The 14,214-nt window shown below is 49.9% G+C and overlaps 1 protein-coding gene across 3 annotated transcripts; it reads right to left on the reverse strand.

Moving 5' to 3' along the window:
• Positions 1-3,565: 3,565 nt before the first annotated feature.
• Positions 3,566-13,926, reverse strand: Gsdma (gasdermin A). 3 transcript variants are annotated; one of them, XM_052758952.1, is made up of 11 exons: positions 13,713-13,926; positions 13,338-13,518; positions 9,574-9,739; positions 8,554-8,650; positions 8,041-8,088; positions 7,657-7,683; positions 7,141-7,161; positions 6,432-6,586; positions 5,853-5,967; positions 4,362-4,435; positions 3,566-3,967 (listed from the first exon to the last, which is right to left on the reverse strand). In XM_052758952.1, exons 1-11 carry the CDS (start codon positions 13,924-13,926, stop codon positions 3,725-3,727), a joined length of 1,341 nt encoding a protein of 446 aa, XP_052614912.1. In that variant the 3' UTR covers positions 3,566-3,724. The 3 variants fall into 3 exon arrangements, with proteins under 3 accessions (XP_052614912.1, XP_052614914.1, XP_052614915.1); XM_052758954.1 differs by lacking the exons at positions 7,141-7,161; positions 7,657-7,683 and adding an exon at positions 7,296-7,307 and having other exon boundaries at positions 6,432-6,616; XM_052758955.1 differs by lacking the exons at positions 7,141-7,161; positions 7,657-7,683; positions 9,574-9,739; positions 13,338-13,518 and adding an exon at positions 7,296-7,307 and having other exon boundaries at positions 6,432-6,616; positions 13,713-13,769.
• Between the last annotated feature and the right edge of the window lie 288 nt (positions 13,927-14,214).

Consider the following 14,214-nt stretch of genomic DNA (forward strand, 5'->3'; position numbering starts at 1 on the left):
TATGCTCCCCTCCAGTTAATCCCAGCACTTGGGAGGCTGAGAAAATTGTCATTACTTGCAGGTTAGCCTGGGCTATAGTGTGGGAGTTTGCCACCTTCTCAAAAGCTCAAAACAACCAGATAAATAAGGTGAGTTAGTAAATAAAGGCGTTGCTGCAAGCCTGAGGACTCATGAGTTCTGTTCCTGGAAAAGGGGGAAAGGTGGAATGAGGGAACTGACTCCACAAAGTTGTTCTCTGACCTCCACACAGGGACTGTAGCATGGGACACACACACACACACACACACACACACACACACACACACACACACACACACACGTCACAGGGACCTTGAAAAAAAGTTGACACTCTATGTTCTGCTCTGGGATGCAGTGTGTTTGGGGATGGAAGGAAGAGGCTCTGGGGAGCAGTTTGCGGAGGCCTGTATACATCCAGACACCTGTGAATGGGGAGCAGAATGGTGTCCTTTGTGGGGTACACAAATGGAAGAAAATTGGACTAGAAAGCCTTCCCATTCCTTCAGCACTAGTTTTGAAGATAGGGGAGGGGGCAGTTTCTCAAAGCACAAACAAAACTCCAGATGGAAACTTGATCTCCTCTGCGAAGAGCCGGGACTGGCTCAGTACATGCTCTAACAAGGGTTCAGAAGACGCAGAATGTGTCCGGACAATATTCTCTTGTATTAAAGGCGTGCACCACCACCGCCGCCGCCCGGCCATCTCTTGTATTTCTAAATCCTCAGGACATTTGTGTTTGTTCGTTTGTTTGTTTGTTTGAAACAGTCTCCCTGTGTAGCCCTGGCTGGCCTGTAACTCACCGAGATTCACCCTCTGCCTCCAGAGCACTCGGATAAAAGGCAACTAGATCTTTATGTGCCCCACCACACCTGGCAGCTGCATAGGATTTTAAAATTGCATTTATGTGTTTGGTTGGCTGGTTAGTATGAGAGGAGATCAGAGAACAACTCCCTGAAGTCCCTTCTCCTCACACCACGCGGGGCCTGACAGTTAAAGTCGGGTCATGAGGCTTGGCAGCAAGTGCTGCTGAGTCATCTTGCTGGGATCCCTACTTATCTTTTGTATTATTTTTATTCTATTGTGACAAATAATTCTCTGTATTAGGCAAGTCGCTTGTCAAACAGAATTGTGTGCCCCAGTTTTAGGGCACACACCTGGACCTGTTCTTCCAAGCTGTCCTTTCACCCTCCCTCCTCAGTGCTGGGGGACCGGGAACAGAGGTTTCTAATGAGCTCAGGGATAAACTTATGAAAGTACCCTCATGACACCCGGGACTGCAGGTGGGCGAGAACGGGAAAGGGAGAAAACAGACCAGCTTTGTTGTTCATCCTCTTGATTAAAGAAGTTACCGTGCTGGATAGTTGAGATGTTAGCTCACCTCTCTATTAAGTTTACATCACGAGGAAAGGATGAGCAAGTCAGCAGAGAACAATGCAGTAGAACCTGACGACTTCGGAAGATGCCGAGAATCGGGGAGAAAGGCTAAACTTGGCAGCTGGTCATGAGTTCTTGTTGTGTGGAGGAACTGACCTGGGCAAGGAGGTCTGTAAGAAGTGGGAGATTCTGACTCTGGGAGCCTGGAGATATATTCTACTCATAAAATGCTTTAAAAGAGATTGGTGAAGCCGGGCGGTGGTGGCGCACGCCTTTAATCCCAGCACTCGGGAGGCAGAGACAGGCGGATCTCTGTGAGTTCGAGGCCAGCCTGGGCTACCAAGTGAGTGCCAGGAAAGGCGCAAAGCTACACAGAGAAACCCTGTCTCGAAAAACCAAAAAAAAAAAAAAAAAAAAGAGATTGGTGTGTGTGTGTGGGGGGGGCTGTTGAAGGATGCTGGAGAGATGACTCAGAGGTTAAGAGCACTAGCTGCTCTTCTAGAGGACCTGGAAGAGCCCAGCACCCACATGGTGGTTCAAAGCTGTCTATACTCCAGTTCCCTCCAGGGATCCAAACTTCTCTTCTGGCCTCTGAGAGCACCAGGCATGCAAGTGGTACACATATATACATGCAGGCAAAATACCCATACATGTAAGAGGGAGGAGGAGATGGAGACACAGGTGGCCTGGTGAGATGGTTTTGCTCGCTGCCTGCTGACTGACTTCACTCCCTGGATCCTGCATGATGGGAGGAGAGAACCAACTCCCAAAAGTTGTCCTCTGACCCATACAAGCATGGCATGGCACACATGCAACCCCCAATAAATAAGTGCAAATAAATAAGACTGGTGGCAGATGTTCAAAGCCTGCTTTAGGCAAAGGGTGATATGAACCTAGAAATTTGATGGGATTAAGATATACAGGCCAAGCCAATCTGCACTATTTCCTCCCACACCCATCCTGAATTGAGGGTTGAAAACAAAACAACAACAACAATAACAACAAAAAAACGAAAGAAAGTATCATTTAAAGCAGTGCTTCTCAACCTTCCTAATGCTTCCACACTTCAGTACAGTTCCTCATGTTGTGGTGACCCTCAACCATAAAATTATTTTTGTTGCTACTTCATAACTGTAATTTTGCTATAGTTATGAATCATAATGTGAATATCTGTGTTTTCTGGTGGTCTTAGGCAACCCCTGTGAAAGGTCGATCAACCCTCAAAGAGTTCCTTCCCCTCTTCCTTTTTCTTTGTTTTGTTGTTGTTGTTGTTATTTATTTTTTTTTCAAGACAAAGTTTCTCTGTGTAGTTTTGGTGCCTGTCCTGGATCTCTCTCTGTAGACCAGGTTCGCCTCGAACTCACAGAGATCTGCCTGCTGGGATTAAAGACTTGCGCCACCACCACCCAGTCTTTCCTCTTTCTTTTTTTTTTTTTTTTTTAAATATCTTTTTTTTTTTTTTAAAGATATATTTATTTATTATGTATACAGTGTTCTGTCTGCATGTGTCCCTGCAGGCCAGAAGAGGGCACCAGATCTCATTACAGATGGTTCTGAGCCATCATGTGGTTGCTGGGAATTGAACTCAGGACCTCTGGAAGAGCAGTTGGTGATCTTACCCACTGAGCCATCTCTCCAGCCCTCTTTCCTCTTTCTTAATTTAAAAAAGTTTTGACACAGGGTCTCACTATGATCACCTGCATTTTTTACTTAACGAACTTGAAAACTTTTCATTGTTGTTTGGTTTGGGGCTTGTATCGTATACCTCTAGACCCTTCCCTCTCCCAAGTCCTCAACCAGGACCAGAGAACATGGGCTGTTGATGAACTCATGCTGTTTTGATGATCTTCTCAAGGTAGAGCGGATATTCCACATCCTAACCCTCTGGGTTCTCGGAGCATCTTCCAACCAGCCTGAGGACAGTGTGAGCAGAATCATGTACATGTGGATAATGTCTGTTTCTTTACCTGGCACAAATGAATGATTCCCTTTACAGAAAAAACAGAAGATAGCTTGTCTTAGTTTTGACATAATTTTGAAGTGGGACGGATTCAACTAGGAAATTGATGTTTGTTTTTCTTAATGAAATGGCTCAAATTCACAAAGATTTTTGAATGATTCTGTATCTTCAGGATTTAAGCATCAGGAGATGGGCTTAGTGGGTGGCCGAGGTAGAGCACAAAAGGGAAGAGACTGTGGGGCAGGTGGAATTTGGCGACCATGCATGATGAGCATGGCATTTCAGCCTGGAGGGTCTGTAGTGACTTGGAGTGTTATAGATAGGGCACAGTAAGGTTGGGAAGACATTAGGGAAGAGGGCAGAGAAGGTGCATTAGGAAGCCTTGCTCAGCAGCTGAAGGATGGAGAGACCAGCGTAGAGGGCACAGAGGTGTGGCAGAGTGTCCGGATCCCACATGTACTGGGGGCCGGATCTCTGGACTTCCAGGCCACTCAGCCCCACTAGGGCTTCTGTGAGGGTCAATTCCTCCTCCCCGAGGGAGGAGAGCAGGTCAGGCCGCAACGGGAAAACACCCTCTTTATCTTGCAAGAAGTTCTGCTCCATGGTGCTTTCAACCTGCAAGGGACCAAAGTGGCCTGAAAAGGAGGTACCAGAATCTCTCTCTCTCTCTCTCTCTCTCTCTCTCTCTCTCCTCTAACAAAGGCAGGCTGATTACCCTAAAAATCTAGGGAGCGGAGAAGGGCAAGCTTTCCCAGGATAAGGCAGGGATCTCTAAGGCTGCTCCCTCCCTAACTTTCCCTGGCATCTGTTGCTTGTTCTTTTTTTTTTTTTTTTTTTTTTTTTGGTTTTTTCGAGACAGGGTTTCTCTGTGTAGCTTTGCGCCTTTCCTGGAACTCGCTTTGGAGACCAGGCTGGCCTCGAACTCACAGAGATCCGCCTGGCTCTGCCTCCCGAGTGCTGGGATTAAAGGCGTGCGCCACCACCGCCCGGCTCTGTTGCTTGTTCTTACCAGCTTCAGTTGCACTGGTAGGATCTTTTTCTCCAGGGACTTTACTAGAAGCTTCTGTTGGGCTTCACTTAACACTGGATGGAAAAGCAGAGAAAGAAAAACGTGTTGCTGGTACAGAAGGAACTCCAAACTCCAAACAGTGAAGTTACAGGATTCCTGCACACTCTAATCAATGAATCCCGTCAGTCCATCTGTCCACCCGTCCGTCCATCCATCCATCCATCCATCCATCCATCCATCCATCCATCCACAGTTGAACTCCTGCTCTATCACACACACTTTTGCTGGCCATCAAATAAAAGTTGTGATCCTTGACTGAGTAACGTGGTATACACCTTTAATCTCAGCATTTCAGAGGCAGGGGTATATGGATCTCTGGAGTTGGAGGCCAGATTGTTCTGTGTAGTGAGTTCCAGGCCAGTCAGGGCTATATACTGAGACCCTGTTCAAAAAACCCACAGCAAAGCCAAATTCTAATCTTTCACTGCACTTTTGGGGAGAAGACAAGGCCATGTTTTTTGTTAGTTTTTGAGGCAGATCTATAACCCAAGGTGGCCTCAGACCCACAGTGATCCCCCTGCCTCAACCTCCTGAGTGCTGGGATTATAGGCATGAGCTACCACAGCGGTGACAACCAGGGTGTAAAAGGAGTCAGAGCTGATGGGTTTCCTTTGGGTTTGGCATTTGATAGAAAGTTTCTTTTCCCCCCTCCACTTTATTTATTTATTTGTTTATTTATTTAGAACAGGCTCTCACTATGTAGCTCTGGCTGTTGTGGAACTCTCTATGTAGATCAGTCTGGCCTGGAACTCAGAAATCCACCTGCCTCTGACTCCCAAGTACTGGGATTAAAGGTGTGCATCACCATGTCTGGCTTTTCCCCCCACACTCTGTGTGTGTGTGTGTGTGTGTGTGTGTGTGTGTGTGTGTGTGTGTGTGTTGTGTGCATTCAAGCACACTCATTTGCATGCCATGATGTGTATGTGGAGGACAGAGGACAGCTTGCAGGGGTGGTACTCCACCATGCGGGGTCCAGGAGTTGGATTCAGGTTGTCAGGTTTGGCAGCGAGAGCCTTTACTCACTGAGTCCCCTGAGTAGTGACTCTCCCCGAAATGAAAGCTGACAGGTGGGCAGCAATATGGAAGTGATGAACTTAGCTCTATGCAGAAGGCTTAAGTATGTAGCTAAGTAAGTAAGTAAGTAAATAAACAAATAAATAAATAAGGACCAACTGAATCCCTAGCAATGAAACCAATGGTGATGATTTCTTTTTCCCCCTCCAGTACCAGAGTTTGAACTCAAGGGCCCCTTAGCATTGTGTATGCCAAGCAAGTGCTGTCATGCTGAACCACATACCCAGCCGGAACCAGTTTGAAAAAAAATGTATGTATAAACCACTGTAGCACAAACTACCTGGCATCCACTCATTCATTCATTGGGGGAGTCATTCCCATGATTTATTCTTAGAGAAAACTGCCTAACTCACTCACCTGTTAGAGCCCCAAGGAAATAGAGGACGGCGCCCATGGCATCCTTTGACAGCAGGACATCTTTGGGGAGTGCTTCCAAGGTCACTTCGTGTCCCTTGTCTAGAGCCCCTTCAAGCTGTGAGGAAAACTGGGTGACTGACACCTCAGGCAAAGGTCTAACCTAGCACTCGACACACAATAGTTTCTGGACTCAGGCTGATTCTCTCCCACTTCCTATTTCTTTTTTTGGGAAGCCAGGTCCTAGAACATGCGGGTCTGGTAGGCTCCTTGGTTCCTGGGTTTTGAGCTCTGGAAGGTTGAAGCTGTTATCCAGCAGAGGGCGCCACCGGCCTGTTGCTACCCTCTGACCATCTGAGGGCGCCCATGTCTTCCGGGAACTGTACTGAGGCTCTTTCCCAGGGACTAAGGGGCCAGTGGTGGCCTAGCAGCCTAGGTACACTTGTCCAGCCGTGGGACAGTATCTGCCGTGGATTCCACAGCCTCTGTGCCACTGTCAGCTCCCCCTCCCCATCCGCGATGGCCCGCCACCACCCACTCGTACTTTCTCCCACGCTTCCTGTTTCCCCCATGGGACCTCACCGTCTGTTCAAGGTCTTGGAGCTCTTTTTTCTTTCCTAGGAGATTGCTGAGGGAGGTGAGCAGGGAGCTCTGCCCCGCTGGACTCAACTTCTCCACTTCTTGAGTCTCTCTCTGAACCTCTTCTTTTAGTGTCTTGAAATCTTCATGCATCTCCCCTAGGGGCACAGTCAATGCCGCAGACACCCCTTCACCGGGCCCCTCCCACCCAGTACATCCTCTCGGTGGGCCCTGTCACACCTTCCTCAGGACCCAGTACCCTGCTTCCAGCTTGAATATGACTTTTCCTCTTTACCAAGGCGTGCGGTTATGAAGTTACTAAAGCCTCGGGTCATGAAGGATGGAGCAAGGAGGTGGACTAGACCCCACGCAGTCAACTAACAGGACCGTTCCTTCGCGCGACGCTGCCCCGCACCCCCAGGCTTCATCCTGTCCCAGTGCACAGTTGACTCCTGTATTCAACCACTCCAGCTAGCCATTCGGGGGAAACCCATTTCCCCTTCTCTTGAGTTTGTGGAAACGAGGCCTTTGACAACTTAGAGACAGGTAGAGGCCTGGCACCCTAAAGCACATCCAGTCTGCGTTGGCGAGAGCGGCTTCCTGGGAACGGCTTTAATCCCAGGACCTGGGACTCAGCCTTTTCCCTTCCACTCCGATGCTTCTCCTCCCACCTGTGTGGCAAAGTCTTGAAAGCGTTCACAAAACTCCTTACCAACATCAGATGCCTGGATAACTGAGGAAATAAGGAGTAAACAGGCAGGTAAGAACGCGCTCCTTCAGAGGGGCAGCCATCCCTAGGCAGTGAGTCTCTAACCCCTCTGAGCTCCCAGCTGTCCCCAGAGTCCTCTTGCCCCATTCCTGGGGAACGGAGCAGAAGAGCTAATACAGTGTGAGGAGGGCACTCCGACCAAATCGGTGTCGCCCAGCAGCTGAGTGACTCAGCGCCTCCTGCCCTAGTTACTGGACAGCAGATACGTGTGGAACAGGTTGCAGCTACTGAGGCCCTTGACAACAAAGGTCTGAGGCAGCCGAGCTCCTGCGCATCTTGTCCACAGATCTCCCCCTTTCCACGGCTTTTTCCTAACTTCCTATTGGAAGTTCTGCCGTAGTTGAGGGACAGTTGTTTGCTAAGACCTGTCCCACCAACTTTCTGGTCAGTCCCACGGAGGAGGGAAATGAGAGTTTTGAACTTGAGTCAAGACAGTTGTAAAATGAAAGGAACACTCACGGATGAACTTCCCCTCTCCTGGCTTTTCTGAAAACACAAACAGAGCACATCTGTCAGGACGAACTCTTGGCTGCCTTTCACTAAAGCCATTGTCAAGATAGCCTCACTGCATCGTTATCATGCATCGTTATGAAAACACGGAGACTCTGTTAGCACACCCATCCCTATAACCTTGGAACACCTTGTCTCCAAATCTCTGTTTCTGATTGTGCCTCTGGCCTCTGTTTCTTTGTCCCTTTTGGGCAGTATTTATATTCCACATCTCTGTCTGTCTGAGGACCCAGGAAATAAGAGCAGACAGGAGCTGGGGCTGTTAGAGCCTGGGAGATTTTAGCACATAACATGGAGCAAGAGACGTGGGAAGCCTGTAAGAGGCGCACCTACCTCCTGGAGGGAAGGTCTGCATGCTGTCATTGCAGATGTGTGGGATGTCTGTAATGGACAAGAGAAGACACCCAGGAGGTCACAACCGGCTGCCACATCCCTCCTTCAGCCTCAAGCCCAAGGGTTCTGCTTAGGACTAGATTCTGCCCCTCAAATGCCCCATCTAGTTCTCTACCCAACCCTTACTGCTGGAAGTTGTAAGTTCTCGCCCACAATAGCGTTTTCTCCCCTGAAATCCAGTACTGGTGTCAGGATCTGTCTCCTCCTTGGGCTTCCTGAGGTCCAAGGCTGCGCTGGTTTGGTCTCTGTATCTCGTGCCCAGAGACACCTGGAACTCAGAGGTCCTTCCCCTCCTTTTCTAGAGCAGCCTCTGCTCTGTCTCCAGCAATGGGCAATACAATATGCTGCCTCCCCCAGCCCCTCCCCCCATCATGGCAAGAGAGGACCAGGATGCCACTGCACGGATGCAGGCAACCGTTTTCTTGAGGGGAGAATATGCTGGTCTCTGCTCACCCCACTCATCTTTGCCGTTGACCATCAGCTGTCTCACTCGAAAGGCCAGGACACAGCCCTTGGGGATGGTTACAGCCTCCTTGTGGTTCACGGATCCCTAGGATCACAGAAGGGGAGTCTGTGAGTCCTCTGAGATCTTACGTAGGAAACATGAAGAGTCGGGGCAGGAGGCAGGTGCAGAGCCGGGGCTGAGGGCCTTTGAGGAGACGAGCGGTTGGAAAGCCTCCAGTAGGCTGTTCTTTCTCTGTGGTCTGGACTTGAAGCCTTCCCACTCATTTCTAGGGCTCACCCTCTATCCACCATGCTGTGTCTGCTTCTGGATTGGACGTGTGAAGGGAACTGGGCAGAACGGCCTGTGCATCCTCCTCCCTCACCTCTCAGCTTGCTTCTGTCCTGCTTCCTCTTCCTCTACACCAACTGCTCCATTCATATCTCATCCAGGAAGTCTTCCATGGCCAACTCCTCCCTTGGATCCCAATCCCATCCCACCCCTCATGAATACACTCACTAGATGTATGGATAGATGTAAGAGATGCATTTACTTCTACTGAATTTTCCAAGCCTGCATCCTCTGGGCTTTAACTGTGTGTCTCATCTATACGTAGGACTTTCTGAAAACAAGAAACTACCCCGACCTCAGGGTCTCGCCACGTAGTCCAGACTGACCTTGAACCTGTGACCCTCTGGCCTCTGCCTTCAGAGTGCTTGGATTACTGGTGTGCACCACCATACCAGGCAGGAACTCTGCTCTTCAGCTTTGGCAGGGGAGGGGTTGGGGCATTGAAGATAAGTAGCAGTTGGCCTGCTCCGTATTGTCGGCGGTATACGGAACAGGGACCTGCCCTGCTCGGTACCACTGCTCAGAGGAGAGGGGTGTGTGGCCAACTTGGCTTTGGATACTTTTTTTTTTAGGTCATCTATCGTGAGTAGGCACCGTTCAGAGTTAATGGAGCCTGTGTATGTGTGTGTGTGTGTGTGTGTGTGTGTGTGTGTGTGTGTGTGTGTGTGTGTGAAGCAAACCTGTAGTCCCAATGGAGCAAAGAACGGGAGTGAGAAGCAGCCTTCTGCCTTGCCAGCTCTCTCCAGAGTGACCTCCTGCACCGTCTCCACCACCTCCATCACCACGTACAGGTTCTCCCCGCGATCCCGCATCTCCTTCAGGAACGGGTGATCTGCTGCCAGTTTTCTGAGGCAGGAAAAGCATAAGGACATCACTCAGCATCTCCTTACCAGGGCCAATGTCGGTGCTTTGTATCTATACTTATTTTATTTTTGAGACAAGGTCTCACTATACGGCCCTGGCTGGCCTGGACCCCTCTGTGTTGACCGAGCTGGCCTGGAACTCACAGAGATTTACCTGCCCTGCCTCCCAAGCTCTGGGACTAAAGGCGCGTGTCACCATGCCCCGCAGCGTCTACTTTTTAATCTGTCAGCTCTAGCATCTAGACAGTAAGGTGCCAGGGAAGGAATGCGGGCTCCGCTCAGACCTCAGTGCAAACTCAGACCTCCGGCTTCCTGGCAGGGCATCTGCTTTGAGTCCGAGTTGCCTCATCTATAAAACAGAGATGACGCCAACTACCTCCCAAGGTGCAAGATAAACCTGGGCAAACAGCCGGAGGCTCAGCACCTGGCTTGGGCTGAGGCCTCACGGTCACTTCCTCCTCTCCTCCTACCCTCAGGAGCAGGTTCTCCTCTTTGGCCTCTGTTCATGTGTCTGAGGCCCTCTCTGTCTCCTTTTTCATGTTTTGGTGTGTGTGTGTGTGTGTGTGTGTGTGTGTGTGTGTGTGTGTGTGTGCACGCCTGCACATGTATGCACGCATGTGTGATGTATGTGTACATGGAGATATGTACTACAGTATGGGGGTCAGGTGACAGCCTCAGGTGTCTGTCTTTACCTTCTGCCTTGTTTAAGATAAGATCTTTCGTTGTCTGCATATCCCAGGCTAGCCGGGTCCTCCTTCCTCCAGTTCACACTCCCAGGGATTCTCCTGTCTCTGATCAGCCCTTATCTCGCTGTAAGAACACTGGGATCTCAGACGCATGCCAACATGTGTGTGGCTTTTCCATGGGCGCTGGGGATTCAACTCGGGTCTTCACACTTGTGGGACAAGCAGTTTACCTGCTCCCGCCTCCATTTCCCAGCTGTGGACCAGCCCCTTCGTCTCTGCTCCGTTCCTAATCTCACCTCTTGTCATCCCCAGCGCCTCCCCTCCACTAGCTCCTTCCATCTGTAAACATGTCTCTGGCCCTAAGAGACCCGCTTTCGTTCCTGGAACACTCCCTCAGATTGCCAACCTATTTGTCTCCTTCACCTCACTGGTAAATATCTCAAAAGATACGACATTCTCTCTGTCTTCATCACCCCAGCGTAATTCCTTCTGATTGCGACTTCCTTCTGATTTGGCTTCTGTTTCTGCCCCTCAGCTGGAATCACAGCGGCCCCGCCCTCTCTAAACTGGATGGCCCTGCCTAACTGTCCAGTGTGACTCTGTCCTATCATGGCTTCCAACTGCCTGCCACTTCTCCTATTTCCCTGGTTTCTAAATCATGTACATTCTTTGACTCCCATTTTCCAGTTGATTTGGAACCTTAATACTTTCTGAAAAAAATCCTCTGAGATGTGTGTGTGTGTGTGTGTGTGTGTGTGTGTGTGTATGCCAGAAGAAGGCATCAGACCCCCTAGAACTGGAGTTATAGGTGCTCATGAGCTGCCCAATGTGAGGACGGAGAACTGAACTCTGGGCTTCTGCAAAAGCAGCAAGTGCTCTTAGCTGCTAAGCCCTCTCTCCAGCCCCTGAGATTCTGTTTCTATGCCTCCTCTCTCTGAGTATTCTCCAGCTGCCTCATCTTCCGACCTGGTTCCTGCCATCTTGATCTGTAGTTGTTGACCACCACATGTTCATCTTTGTCCTGACCTCTCTTTGAGCTTCTGGCCCCTTTCCCAGCTACCCCTTGACCATTCTCAGCTGTGCCACAAAAGGAGCCGACAGCCATCCCCACAGAACTACCTCTCTCCTGTCCTCCTGTTTATCTGTCACCTTTAATGCTTTGGAATGTCACAACCTAAGTCAAAACCCAGAGTCACCTCTAACAAAACCCTCACCATCGCTCTGCACTCAGAGGCTGAGTCTAATCCATCCCGGCATCCTTTGCAATAAGCCCTGAGTTTAATCCATCCCAGTATCCTTTGCAATAAGCCTTGTGCCCATTCCTGCCTGCATTCCAGCCACACTTCCCAGCTCATGTCCTCATTTTAAACCTCTGATGGGTAGCGGGACAGTGTCTTCCCTGAGATTCCTGCTCCTAATCCCGTCTTCTATCTAGTGTACTTCTTCATCTGGTCAGGTTGGCCATGAGACATCAGAGCAGCAGGGTCTCCCTGGAGTCTGTTTGTTGGGCTCCTACCTGCTCTGGTTCACCCTAAAACCTTCTCTCCTTCCTTTTGTGCCTCCTTTGTGTCTGTCCCCCTAATTACTGCACGGTCCCTTTTGGATTGAGATATCTCACCTGCACGCCTTTGTAATGCACTTCTCTCCCTGATGCCCAACTCATCGTTCAAAGCCTAAACCCAGGACCACCACTTTGTGAGGGTTTGCCTTACTTCCCCAGCCAGACGGCCGGCCCCCTGGCCTGCCACAAATCTAACCGAGTGCTTCCCATGCACTTATCACTTCTTGTATTGGATAATTACTCTTCTGTTTTGTTTTTTTGAGACAGGGTTTCTCTGTGTAGCCCTGACTATCCTGGAGCTCACTCTGTAGACCAGGCTGGCCTCGAACTCAGAGATTCGCCTGCTTCTGCCTCCTGAGCGCTGGGATTAAAGATGGTAATTATCCACCACCACCTGTCTAGATAATTACTCTTACACGGTAGTTTTCACCCACCTACACCACCAGGTTCTTGGACACAGACATTCTAGGTACACCAGCACATAATAGGATGTTTTACACTCAGTGAGAACTCTGTAAATGTTTACTAGGTGACTTAGCAAACGTTCAAACCTTTCCTTCCGGCTCCTCCAGTCCTCACTTGCTACTTTCAACCACTACTTTATTATTTAAAAGTCAGGTCCCCTGTTAAGCCAGATGCAAGTCAGAGCCTTGTATGAACAACCTTTCTGCCACACCCTTCATCTACTGGGGCAGCATTCCCTAGGTGCATGGATGGAGCCAGTATGAAGCTTGCTTTATGGGAGAGAGTTCTGAACAGTCTCTGTAAGGAACAGTTACTAGCGACCTCTGCCTTTTCCATTACGTTTCACAACCTTAGGGTTGAAGGAACCTTAGAAACTATCTTCCATTCCCAACATTCTACAGCGAAACAAAACAAAACAAAAACCCCTGAGGTTCCCTGAGAAGTGACTTTTCCAAGGTCACATACACAGCAAGTCAATATGAACATCTGAATGTTCCAGTGCGTGCGCATGAGAGGAGAGAGAGAGAGAGAGAGAGAGAGAGAGAGAGAGAGAGAGAGAGAGAGAGAGAGAGAGAGAGAGAGAGGAGAGGAAATGAAACAGGAGAGAGCTAGAGGATGGGAAGAATGTCTAGGAAATGTCTTGGTTGCACCTAGAGTTGCAAAGGATTCCCGCTTGCACCTGCTAGACCTCACCATTGAGCACTTGCCCACCGCACCCCCGAGGAGAATTCTCTTTAAAGATTCTCCTGTGTGGACTGCATTGAACAAAGATCAGGGTGAGGGATTTACCCTTCCACTTGTGGTCCAGAGCATCTTCTATGCACTGCCCAACCCCATCCCATCACCCCCTCAGTCCCGCCCTCTCTCACCTCTCCTTGTGCAAATTCTCCAGAGCCTTGGGAGCCACGCTGAGTGTCTGGACCTCCAGTGTGCTGCTTCGAGACAGGCCTGCCGTCCCCTTTACCTTCACCGTCTTTGGTACGTCCACGTCTCCCTCTACGCGGGCATCCAGCATGTTCTTAAAGCTGAAGTTCCCACAATCTGTTGGATCTACAGGAAGGAAAAGACAGGCGCTGAGCTGAGATGCATCCCCACTGGCGCCTCAGCACCCAGCGAGAACTTTGGGCTTGGTGACACCTAACCACATCAGGCAAGAGACAGCTTCAGAGTCTTCCTTGTGGTCCAGATGGCTAGCCCCAGCCCCTTGGGAACCCTTGGAGCCCAGCTGTGCTCGAGAGGCTGACCTGCCGGGGAGCTGCCAGGCTCCAGCACGTCCAGGAGAGTGTAGTCGGTGCGGACATAGCGGGCCCCCCAGAATAGAGTGCTCTTCCTCTTCCTCAGCACCAGGCAGAAGGGATGGAAGCGTTTGAAGTCGATGAGGCTGTCTAGGGGTGTCAGGTCCCCTCGAGGGTTCAGCTGTCTAGCCAGGGCGCGGGTGACATTCTCAAACATAGTCATTGTCTCTGTGGAGAAAGAGGTGGAGACTGTCTAGATGGCTGCTGAGGACACCAAGACCTGGGAAGGACTGTGTAAAGAGGGGTCACCAGGCTTCACTCCTAGAGCTGAGGGAGACCTTAGAGAGGCCTGGGTTTTTGAATGTTGGATCTGGAAGGAACCCAAGGATTCCTATTTGGTGATGAAGAATCCTGGACTCCAGAATTCACACGGCTGGTACGAGATGGCAGACCTCCCCTTTGTCAAGGGCTCTCTCTCTCTCTCTCTCTCTCTCTCTCTCTCTCTCTCTCT

This window comes from Peromyscus californicus, unplaced genomic scaffold (genome assembly GCF_007827085.1).
Source record: "Peromyscus californicus insignis strain IS unplaced genomic scaffold, ASM782708v3 Scaffold_3__1_contigs__length_106647218, whole genome shotgun sequence".
NCBI lineage: Eukaryota > Metazoa > Chordata > Mammalia > Rodentia > Cricetidae > Peromyscus > Peromyscus californicus.